The 12,136-nt window shown below is 41.4% G+C and overlaps 1 protein-coding gene across 2 annotated transcripts; it reads right to left on the minus strand.

Annotated features, from left to right (window-relative positions):
- Positions 1 to 3,678: 3,678 nt before the first annotated feature.
- cep126 (centrosomal protein 126) lies at positions 3,679 to 11,647 on the minus strand. 2 transcript variants are annotated; one of them, XM_065960720.1, is made up of 11 exons: positions 11,272 to 11,647; positions 10,606 to 10,725; positions 9,293 to 9,438; positions 9,087 to 9,198; positions 8,707 to 8,875; positions 5,710 to 7,648; positions 5,483 to 5,595; positions 5,033 to 5,102; positions 4,575 to 4,781; positions 4,382 to 4,446; positions 3,679 to 4,282 (listed from the first exon to the last, which is right to left on the minus strand). In XM_065960720.1, the coding sequence occupies exons 1-11, from the start codon at positions 11,304 to 11,306 to the stop codon at positions 4,199 to 4,201; spliced, it is 3,060 nt and encodes a 1,019-aa protein (XP_065816792.1). In that variant the 5' UTR covers positions 11,307 to 11,647; the 3' UTR covers positions 3,679 to 4,198. The 2 variants fall into 2 exon arrangements, with proteins under 2 accessions (XP_065816792.1, XP_020490555.2); XM_020634899.3 differs by having other exon boundaries at positions 8,707 to 8,878.
- Positions 11,648 to 12,136: the final 489 nt, after the last annotated feature.

A 12,136-nucleotide genomic window follows, 5' to 3' on the forward strand; every position in this document is an offset into this window, starting at 1 on the left:
ATTAAATATGATCCAATTAAAAAAAAAAAAAACATTTATCCTGTAACCTGAAAATACAACTGCTCGGGTTTGAAATTTCACATTGCTAGGCTGTATTTTGTTTAATAACTGAAGGGGCTAAATCATTCTCATTAATTAGTCAACAAAATCATGGACGCACTTGCCTTATTTCTGATTTTTTTTTCTTTGCAGTCTCTTGAACACGAAAAGGACCCCCTGCTGCTCCCTGATTTTCCAGCTGGAGCCCACTTGAGAAAACAATCAATTGTCACTCGCTTGCTGCCCAAAATGTAGAGGTGTGTTAAATAAACAACAAACAGTAAACATACACACCTTCCAGACCGTTTGACTAACAACCCTCATGTTCAGACGGAAAACGTGGATTCTGCCATTTGTTTGGACTATTACAAGTTTGTTTAAATGTGATTATTGAATGAACAAGTGTATGTGCTTTTTTAAGATTATCTGGGTTACATTAGAAGTCGAACAGGCTTTACATTAGCCCAGTTTAACCAGGCTTATTCCTTAAATATGTTCATTATATAACTTAAATCTTTTAGCTTCAAAGTGTTCAGGCCTACTTGTTACATGTGGATGATGAGGCAAAATACATTTTCACAACTCAACGATTTTAACAATTACTCCAAAGCACACTTCTTTCATCACTAAAATGAATGGTACTATTTTTTTTTCTCTGTCTTTTTTTTTTTTACAGTGCTCATGAAAAGTAGATCCATGCAGTTCCCACAATTGTTATGCAAATGAGGCCCCTCTTCCATTGAGAAATCATTTTGTCAAGATCCACTCTCTTTGGATACAGAGGCTCTGTTTCAACTTTTTTTTTCCCATACGTCCAATGAATGAATGATTATGAAGCCCTATTTAATACCCGCAGACACTGTAAGCCTCTATGAACAGATTAAAGCTCTGCCCTCTTCCACTAAATAGACATCATGCTTATGTGTCTCAGCAGATGCATTTCTCAAGTATACTGTGCACACATAAACTGTTGCCTGTTTTTTGTTTTTTTGTTTTCTATAATCTCAAAATGAATGCACCCTTGAAACATCCATGATGAGCTCAATAAATTGATGTAAAACCTGCAGCGTGCAACAGGTTCAGTTTGACTTTTGTGGCCCTTTATTGTATATCCTTGTCCTGTATCATGGTGATATTTCTATATGTCCTGTATGAATGAATGCATCTCCTGATCAATGAATCTTTCATTCATAGCGCATAAAAGAACCATTTAATTCACACCACAGCTGCCTATTAACTTTTGATCTCTATACTTCATAACTGCGCTACCAGCCCTCATATTTTGATTTATGACTGACATTTTCTCTGCACACATGCTGCCAGTCAAGAGACGTCCATTGTTCTGGTGAAAGTGGTCATTTTCACATCATTGTAACGCACTCAGACACATTGAAGAGATGGACTGCAGTGTCCCGTCAGCCCTGAGGAGGACCACCCACTTGGCAGAGTTTGGTCCCTCTTGGTAAACATCTCTTCATCCCTCGGATTCAGCCTCATTGGGGTTTGGTTCCTCGATTTTTTTTGGGGGGGGCTCTGTTTCACTGAACCAATCTGAGGCTCTGAAAGACAGAGAGGCTATATGAGTCCTCCCTGTTTAAAACACGTTTGGTCTGGTGTTATTATCGGACATGGTGACGTACGGTGTTGCCACAGAGAGAGGGGCAGATGGGAGCTCGAGTGCCCCCTGCAGCCTTTCAAGGGAACAGAAAGACGACGTGTACAGAACACAATAAACAAACAGGCAAACTATAGTTTTTGTTTATTTGTCCCAATTACTTGCTCGTTTGTCTAAATGAGAAATAAAACATCAAGTACAATGTATATCCAGGGACACTTGTAGTTCTGCTAAGTTTGTGGAGCCTTAATTATTTTTATGTGATTTTGTCATGTACAATTTGTTATTTTTGTGATCTGTTTTTTTTTCATCTATAGCATCTCTGCTCTCAACCTGTTGTTTGCAGAATTTTACATCTGCAGGTATGAAATGTGCATTGAACTGTAACCAGGCAGAAAAACAAACACAACTGTTTTCACAGATTCATTACAGTATAAAGCTTTTTTTTTTCTTTTTTTGTTGTTGCAGTTTTATGAAACATATATGTAACCTCCTATCCAGTAAGCTTTATCTTTATGCATGCTTCCAACTTTTTCTCCAGTTGACCAGAAACAGAGCGAGACCAGACACTCATTCATTGCATGTTAAATGGACTGTAACCAAACATGACAAAATACTTGAGCGACTAAGCCTCACTACGGACCAACAAGCAACAAGCTTGAACTTGTATCTCTGGAAATGTCTTCTCTCTATTTTCAGCTCTCCTACCCTTTCTTGTTGAGTTTCTAGGTGTTGTGCTGTTTAAAGCTTAAATGTCATTAAGCTGCCATGTATTGTCTGATATAATGACTGAAAATTAACGGTAGAAGGCCAAAGGGAACAGATTTCAGAGACATTGTGCAGCAGAGTAAAAGTTTGGTATCTGCTGTGCAGATATAGTACGCACTGATGAACGTGATTCATCTGTTCTTTTATCTGTGCATGTGCATTCAGCTGTACTCACTGATACAAACAGAGGGGATGAGATTGGATGTTTTTTCGACTTTCATTTTTATACTTTTTTTTCTGGAATTGAAAATACAAAGTAGCGATGATGGCAGGTTGCATGGTTGGGCTGATTGTTTCTTCCCAACAGATTTATTGAATACTCTTTAATAAGTTAAATATGAGCATTATAATAAAAAGAAAAAGTGTGTTATTCCACTTCAGATACCGAATGCCCAGTGGCTTGAAGTGACACTGACAGACCTCCTCAAATAACCACCGTGGACATCTTTTGTCCTTTTGACTTTATAACTAGTCAGAAGGCCTCTGCTGCTGCTGCAGGCATCCTTATGCACCAAGGCTGAGTTTATTTTCTCTCTTTGTGTCTGCTCTTAGTTCTGGTGTAAAGTAACAAGGAGCTGATACAAGACTCTACATGGCAGTAAGACACCACAGTCTCAGCATTGTTGAAAGCTCCTTTTGAAAAAAACTCCATAATGTATGCATATGGAACCAGAAACCCTGCAGCTAAACCAAATAAAGTGTCATCACAGACCGGAGCCTCGCTCTTCAAATGAGTATGGGCTTCCTCTACTTCTCGGAGCAAGTCCCTGCAGGCTCACTGACTGGGCAGAACCAGACATGTTGGTGAGGGAGGGGCAACTCAACTGACAGCAGTAATCTCAGCAGCGTTTGCACCTATTTTCTGGAAAGACAGATGGAGGACCGCTTATAAATAAGTCCTTTATGTGACAAAGAGAAGTAGAGAAGATGCCCTTAAATGAAATAAAAAAAAGAGGCTTAACCTTGATCTTAATGTTGCATTACCAAACATAGGACTTAATAATAGGATCTAAAGCAAAAGAGAAAAGTTCAGGATGGATGTCATTGCAACAGAAGGCTGAAGAGGCCCTCTGGCAGAGGCTCACCTTGTTGAGCCAGTAGGTTGAGTCGAGTGCAGAAGACATAATGGTCCTTTCTACAGCCATTAAAGGTAATAAACACACCTTCTCCTTCCGTTGTTACAACACTTTTTTCTAAAAACTAGTTCAGTCCTCTGTCCATCTGTGTATCTGTGAGGAAACCACAAACGCTGCCAAACAAACTGCACTCAGTCAATTCATCTTTACGTCGACAACAACCTTTATTTTTATGCAGCTTGGATATGGTTTGAATAGTTTTAATCAAACTATGATTTAACTTCAGTAAATAAATACAGAATGAAACAGCTTTGGGGGAAAAAAAGTATCTTACACCAGTCTATGGAGGATATATTTCAGTTAGTTCTGGTGTTGGGTCTTTTGTCCTCATTAAGCCAGCATCATTTTCATAGGCACTTACAATTTGATGCTTAAGTGGATAAAAAGAAAAGCTTCACAGTCTTTATGTGACACCTTGTTCTTATCCATGCACAAGGCAAGCATACAAAACAACTCAACTTCAACTCACCCACTCAAAACATGTGTTATGGTTACTTTTTGCTTGTGTTTTGTTGTCTCTACAGTCCCTCACTGCTGATCCTTTAGATCTCTGGTTACTCTGGTGGGTAGGAGACTAAACTTTACAGGATAATAAAGTGCTTGTTAAGAGGCTATTGTACAGGAAAGGAACATCTTCAAGTCAGAATTTCTTTTGGTATCGAGAACGGTTGTGAGCTGACGATGCACGGCGCTTCTGATGGTTTGTGACTTTCACTTCCTTGATCTGAAAAGAGGGAAAGAAGATGTGTCATAACAGGAAAAAGAAGGTAAAATCACCTTGTTTGATGAGCCAATCAGTGATTCACTTAGCTCTCATACTTACAGAGGGAGCATCAACAAGTACAAGGCCTTGTGTACCACTATTAACCTTCACATGTTCCCGCACACCTATAAAAGAATTACAAGCAGGATTAGTTAGTCTGCATTTAGATGAAGAACAATATCATGACTTTTGTGTTCAAACATCACATCAATCCGTTCGATTAGATGACAAACAGCTTCTACAAAGCACTCACAGTACAGCTGGTGGTTGAGTCTGTCCAGAGAGAGCAGGATTTTCTGTTCTTCTTGGGAAATGGTGAGCCCCTGCTGCTGGCTGCGCTTATGCACTGTTCCAGGTCTCTGTGTTTGGGCTGTTTCCATGGCGGCCACAATGCCCCTTTCTTCCAGCAGGCCTTCAGCATGTACTTCACCCAGGTGTAACTTGGCCGCACTCTCCGAACCTGAGAGAACAAACACACACACTCTAACACCACACACTCTCATCTGTTTTTGTTTTTGTTTTTTTTTATCTCATATCCCCCTGACCTCAGTTTTACATCTAACAATAAGCAGGAGGGAAGTCTTATGAAATGTTGAACTTGAATAAAGTAAAAAACAAATGTTTTAATTGTGTTTATAAAAGAAGTTACAAGTTTGATTTGACCCTAAATAGAAAATATCAACACACACACACACACAGCCAACACAGTACCTTCATCTGGTAAGGCAACGTTGTAAGTACTGGAAAATGATCTGATGGGCTCTGTTGTCTGTTTTACCGGCTACAAAAAAAACAAAAAACAAAAACATGTTAGGTCGTTAGAGTCTTAGACTAACCTTACATAACATTGACCTAGCCGGATGTGCACAGTCAAAACGTTTAGGCATAAATCCTAATAACTGGTGGAGCAAGTTAAAAAAAACAAAAACACTATGCCTCAACGCTTTTCATGTAAAACACTGACAACTCAAGTCCAGCTGGAAAGTCTTGTTGTCTTGAGAAGCATGAATTGTGGTGTGCAGTCAGTTTTACCAGCAGCAAGGACAGCATGAAAGGGACTGCTAAAACCGATTCAACAAGTTCAAACACACACCCCTTCACTGCTCTTTAGAAATTATTCACACACCCCCTCTTCCCACAGGGCAACTGACATGCATGTACCTGAGCTGGCTGAGGAAACTTTCTGTTCCCTGAGCCAGGACGCAGTTTGCTCTGCTCTGCACAGGGTTTCCTAACACCTTTCCCACTATCAGGGGCCTGTCTTCTAAGCGTGTCTGAAAGAAGACACATCATTTAAATAACACACAACATAACCACATTACAGAAAATATAAAATTGACTGGAGCGTAGTGAGCCCAAAGAGACAAGTCAGACAAAATATACGTTACCATCCTTGGAGGCTAAGGCACTGCGGACACCGTACCAGAGCTGGGAGATCTCCTCATCTGTTGGGGTGCAATCTAAACGGAGTCCCTTTTCACTGTACACCGCTCCTCTTCTTCTACTGCAGCTCTGAGTGTCCTGATGACCTGAGCTGGGTGTACCCTTGGTGTTGACCTCTGAGATAGGGCATGTATACGAGGGCTGCAATGTTGTATACACAACCGCACTATCTGCTCTCATGACATGATGTGTGCAAGGTAAGAAAAAGCCTTCAGAGTTGTCCTTGCAAAGTGTCTGCTGCTCCAATCTCAAAGCCTGTTTGCTGTTGACACTTGCACCATCCATGCCATGTGGAGTCTGAGTCATGTATGACGGCTTTTCCTCCCTCTCCGATGATTGCATCCTTGGAGGTGGACGCGGTACCATGATCTTCCCTTGGGATTTGGCAATCTGACGCACCTCGGTGGCAGATTGAGGTCGTATGACGGTGCCCTTTCTGGCCCGGGAGGAAACAGGACCCACCCCAGATCTGGCAGAGCGCTCTCTCCGAGGGACCTTGGGGCCACCGGTCCTGTTGCCGCTCCATGGCACCTTGACCTCGTCTGCTCGTTCCTGGGGCAAGCTGACTTGAACCCCAACATCTGCCCACGCTTGCTTTGTAAAGTGATAACCGGTGGAGGCCGGGGGGGTCGTGCTTGGCCCGGGCTTAGAAGCCCCTGAGACTGTAGCGAGACTCAGCTGGTGGTCTTCTGTGTTGTTTTTTGACTCGGAAAGATTGCAAGACTTGTTTTTCGTCTGTCTGGACACATCCTGTTTTTTATCCTCTTTTCCTGCATGAACCTCATCAAACCATCGCAGCTTCTTTTTGACAGGGTTGCTTCCCTCCAAATCTTTTGTTTTTGCTCGAGTCAATTCAACACTATCTCTGATCGCTGCGGCCACCTGCTGTGCAAACATCAAATGCCCTGAGCCATACACACATGTGGTATCCACTGACATGTATTTGGACTTCTTTTTAAGGATTCCTTTTATGAACCGGACTGAGTGAGGGGTCCCCACTGATACAGGCACATCTTGAACCTCCTCCTCAGGACACTTAAGGCACATCCGCGTGTCTGACTGAATACTAGACATGCATGCTTGTCTCGACACTGCTGTAATAACAGACTTCTCTGTTTTGGGCTCTAAGTTGGAAACCTTATTTAGGTTGTTTATGGAAGCACTAGACACAATCTTTGACTGCAGATTGTGGTTTTCTTTATGTGTTTGCAGAAGAGTGCCTTCTCCTTTTGCATTATTCGTTGTGCTATTGTTCAAAAGAATATTTCCATTTTTGGCGGGCAAAAGGATTTCTGTTGCTGAAGGATGTTTGAATTGCCTGCCGTCATAGACCCTCTGCTGCCTGACGTCCATCACAGCCTCTGGTTTGGGACATGAAGACTTCAACGCCGTGTCACCAGGAGATGCTGCGTTGGTAATAACTATGTTGTCATCAGGACTATTTTGTGGGAAGTTAAATTCAAAGTGCTCCGGGTCTGCACTCATAATTTCACTGAGAGTTAATAAGTTGCAGTTGTTTGGAGCAGGCCGGCTCTCAGTCTCAGGTGCTGGCTCAAAAGATGTGAACCCCCAAGAAGCTTTAGAAGAGTGCATCTTGTTATCAGGCGCTTCAGAGTCCCCTTGTCTTGGCTGCTTAGGTTCCTGCAGTTTTCTTGATTGGGGTATGTCATCGCCAAGGAGTGTCATCGCTGAAAAAGGAGTCAAGTCCGATGCTGGATACGAATCCTTCTGGTCTCTCAGGTCCGGGTTTTCCTTCTCTAAGTCGAGCAATAATGACGAATAAGAACACTGTAGATTTTTTGTGCTGTGGTTGGGGTCTTCATTCTCCAAACTGTCCTTACTTGAAATGCTTTCAGAGTAACAGCAATCAGACAGATGGCTGTCCTGGAATATGGAAGCAGAAGAGGCAATGAGTCAGAAACAAAATCTAGAAACACAGATCTCTCTCTGTGTGTGTAGAGAGAGAGGGAGACTAGAGAGAGAGAGTAAAAATGTGGGGCTGTAGGGTTGATGGATCACTTGTTTCTTTAAAAGTGAACACATGCTTTGATGATGTTTAGACACATTTTGGTGGGACATTTCAAGGCTGCAGATCATTTTTTTTGGCAGGCAAGAGGGATATTGTTGCAGGAAACAGCTCATGACACACTGCTGCTCCCTGGGGGTCTACTTGTTAACAGTGAGATGAGATACAAAAGCAGACAGTTTGCACGGCCTGATATCACCATGGAAAATTACACCAGGTCTGCTTATATGTTCACTTCACTGTCAGTATACTGCTCCTACCACTCTACAGTGTAAGTATTCATGTTTACACTCTTATACAGGTGAATTAAATGTTATATTGGAGAATAATGTGAGACATGTCACCCTGTAGTAACAAATAATGGTGTGATTTTAAAGTGTCTTTATGGATATGAGAGAAGAAAAGGACTGCATGAACAGATAGAAGATTAGAGTGCTAATACTGCTTTTTTTCCCTATAATGACAAAGATTAGAAAATAATATAAACATATAAAATGATCACTCTACATTGCCTGCTCTGCAACAAGCAGCGGACACAGTCAAGGAGCCTTACATTCCCCTCCAACACTGGATATGCATACAGTTTACTAAATTAGCCAGAGAGATGGTGAAGAAAGCAGTGGGTTAAAGTAATGTTTCTACTGCCCCCAAGTGGCCAACAATATGTATTGCAGGTTTAACCCATCAACTTTGGTGTTGATGTTTTTAATTCAGGATGTGGAGAGAGAATATGCACATGCATTCATGAGTTGTTGCAAAGTTATATATCAGGATCTTTTCACATGTTAAACTTGTTGATAACAGTCCCTGATGCTCTTGGAGCCAATCACAGCATGCCTTTCATTCTAAAAAAAAAAATTTAAGTCTTTAAATGTTTCTTTCCCCCCTTGCCAATTAAATCAAATAACCAACATACTTGTGGAGTGGGATCCTGTTGCTTTTCATGACTCTTCTCAGTTTGTCCACTATTCTTCAAGCAAGTCATGCTCTGCTCCTCCACCAGCTGAGTGTAGGCCTCCACGGCAGAGAGCGCTTGGCGGGGAGTGTATTTAGAAACCGTGGGAGGCTTTGGAGAGGGAGTGCAGCTTCTTGAAAAGAAAACAGCAGAATATCAATATTGATTTATCCAGCCCCCAAAAAGGATTTCTCTACATTGAAAAACATACCAAATCAAAGTGTGTTAAGTCTATCATCACAAAAATGGAGCAACAGCATGTGGTTTAATCAAACCGCAGTGGTAGATTTCTAGCATGTCGGGAACATTAGAATGAAATAATCATTGATTTGATTTTTTACCTGCACATGTTGGAGTTGCTGGACGAGAAAGAAGGCGGCTGGGTGTATGAAGATAAGGTGCCTTGAATTTGATTAAGTGCATCTTCAATATTTGGGACATTTCTCCTGAAAGCTGAAACGAAATAAGAACAACTGAAATGCTTCACAACCGTATTGCGCACTGTTTTTTTCCATTGTAAGAGGCGTATGTAAGAGACATCACTAACATTGTCTGCGTCTCTGAGACGGAGGTAGGTGGGCTCTTTGAAATCGCTCGGTTGCATCCTGGACTCGCTGCCTGCGCTGCTGCAGCACGTTGTCTCTCAGCCGTTGCTCCTGCTTGTCCCATTGCTTCTGTCTTTCCTCCAGAGCCCTGCGCCAGAGAAATGAACCAGAGGCACGTTTTATCTGATTACATTTAGACTGTTTGAGGTGAAGAAACCCGAGTCGTTTCCTTGATAAAAGTATTCTACAAAGTCATTAATAAATTAAAGCGACCCCTCACCACTGGACTGACAGAAGAAGCCAATGGTGATATCAACAGGGTCAATCAACTTTACTGATAACATGTTGAAAAGGTTTGGTAATTATTTTCAACAAAAACAAAACACATTATTGAACAGTAAGTTGCTCGAGCATTTGGTCACCACTCCTGTTATTTTAAAACTAATCAGAGCTTTTATAATTTTAAATGTCTTATCTTCAATCAGAAATAAATAACGAATTGTAATCGTTAGAATTTTGATAATATGGAATTATTTTTTGGACTACAATCATGCCTCATGAAGAGGTGTTGTGATTGTCTCTTAACTTTTATTGTTTATTGACATTTTGTAACAAATTATCCTGACGTGTTTACGTTGTAACTAATCATGTACTCAGACAGTGTTACCTGGTTGCATAAGTATTTATTTATAAGGTGTATGTGATTTATGTAATCTGTAAAAGTGAGATCAGTGCACAATTTGTAAGGACTGAGACGAGCAGTTAATAGTCAAGCAGGTGATAGTCAACGCAATTTTGGTGATATGTGAAACTGCACTCTTAAATTTGTGTAGGAGATAAAAATAAACACCCAGTCTGTCTCTGATATTACACAATACGTCTGTCCTCCACCTGCTCTTTCAAGCTCTTGGTTTAAAAAGCAGGAACAGTTACTTTTAGCCACTTGTGATAAAAAGGAAAAACACATTCGGTATAGAAGGTGGTTAATATCTGCAAGGGATTCGAGCCTCATGCAGTGCTGAACTTTGCAGCTTCAGGTGTCACAGAGGTGACACTTCAGTCATGGATCTGACCAACAGTCACTCTCTGGGCCAATAGATCTATTTTCAGGTATAGACTGCAAAATCCTGTCAACACCGTCCATGCCTGGAAGGCGTTAAGCCGTTGACAGAGAGCATAAGCCGTCCATCCAGGAGGTGCAATACCTGCTGTTACAAAGTTACAAAGAAATGGCTTTTTTGCGTACAGAAGAGAGGACACAACCTGAGAGTGTTCAAATTAAAACAACAATGTACTGTGAAGGGTCAGAACTGACTTCCTGCGTCGGTTTGTTTCCACGGAGAACTGGCGAGCTCTGGTCCTGCACAACTTCTGCTCTTCCACCAAAAGTTGTCGCTCATTCTCGAGGCCTCCATCAGCTCCCAACCTTGAATTTCTAGAAGTGAGCAGCTAAGGAGGGGGAGGGAGGCGGGTGGGGGGTCATGGCAGCAAAGACGTCTGTCACAATCGTGTTACCTTGGACTTAAAGGTGCTCTATGTAGTTTTGGTAGAGGAAGGCGGAAGTTGGAGAAATGTACAGTTTCTGTGGTATATGTTCATGATACACAAACTGTCCTCAGAGGAACATTAAGACACTGGAACACTGTTTGGAGATAAAATGCTACATGAGAAGTTATGGTTGGGGATCTGCAACAGTGACACTATAAATCTCCTGGTAGCTTTTTAGCTCCAAAGCGTGTCCAGTTTTTTTTTATTTGAGTAAAGTTTGTGTATTTAGTTCAGATACAGATAAAGCATACAATTCAAATTTCACTGCCAAATCTACATAGTGCACCTTTAAGTTTCCAATAATATTACAGGCTGGTTGTAAACAGGTAGGCCTATCATTAAACTGATCAACATGCTGAATAACTTCTCTTCCATTAATTTACATCTGCACACAATGCAAAGCGATAGTTTTAGTTGATCACTTCTAGGATACGAGTGGTAGAAGAAGTTGTCTTGAAGAAATTGCATCCTCCGAGGCTGCCGCTGGTTGCAGACGCAGACGCAGACATACAGGTTCGGGTCCCAGCAGAGCTCTTAGCAAGCGGCTAACTTGTCTCCTTCAGCTAACGCCAGTCAGCTGTTTACTTATTCAACCCATTTCAGAGCGGAGATAACCCTGCAACGCAACCCTCTCAGCGTCGTTGGAAACCTCTCCTGGAAGATGAAAACAACTCCTCCTTTCGTCGTGCACAAAATAAACGCTGCGTCTGAACTTGTCACTTTTCTAGCAGCTTCACCTGAGTCTTGTCTGTGTACAGTCACTCCACGGTAGCAACCGAGGACGCAGTTCCTTGACGACGGAGCTCGTGTTGGTCATAACCGAGATGTCCAGCAGAGGGCGCGCCTCTTGGTGCTTCAATGCCGCCTTCAGGTACACCGTGAAGTGTCGTAATATATAGTTAGCAATGAAAGATAGAAAATGCGACATAAATCGAAATTAAATCGAACAGATTCCATGAAGTAATGCTATCAGGCTAAGACTATGTTTGTTGTGGTTGGAGATAACAGGTTAGGAAATGTCTGCATTAGTGGAAGCATATTTTAAAATCCAATCAATGCTTTGCAGGTCCCTGACGCAGAGTCTATAATTCAGTCAGCAATTACTTTTCTTTATGTATTTTTATTTTTTTGGTGACAAACACTCTGACATTAATACTTAAAGAGTTATCACAGTTCTTCCTACATGTACATTTGTCAATAAAGGCACTGCAATTTAAATATAAATGCATATTATAACATAGAAACAAAATACAGGTAGGATTAGACCTTAAATAAACTCGTTTGAAATATTAAGTTCC

Source organism: Labrus bergylta, chromosome 11 (genome assembly GCF_963930695.1).
Source record: "Labrus bergylta chromosome 11, fLabBer1.1, whole genome shotgun sequence".
Classification (NCBI taxonomy): domain Eukaryota; kingdom Metazoa; phylum Chordata; class Actinopteri; order Labriformes; family Labridae; genus Labrus; species Labrus bergylta.

Excerpts from the sequence above, each read along its gene's own strand:
- cep126 (XM_020634899.3), bottom strand. The coding sequence starts at position 11,306 with ATGCAATTTCTTCAAGACAACTTCTTCTACCACTC. Across the intron at positions 5,596-5,709 it reads TGCCTTAGCCTCCAAGGATG|ACACGCTTAGAAGACAGGCC; the intron begins GTAACGTATATT and ends GTCTTCTTTCAG. Across the intron at positions 5,103-5,482 it reads AGTTTCCTCAGCCAGCTCAG|CCGGTAAAACAGACAACAGA; the intron begins GTACATGCATGT and ends TTTTTTTTGTAG.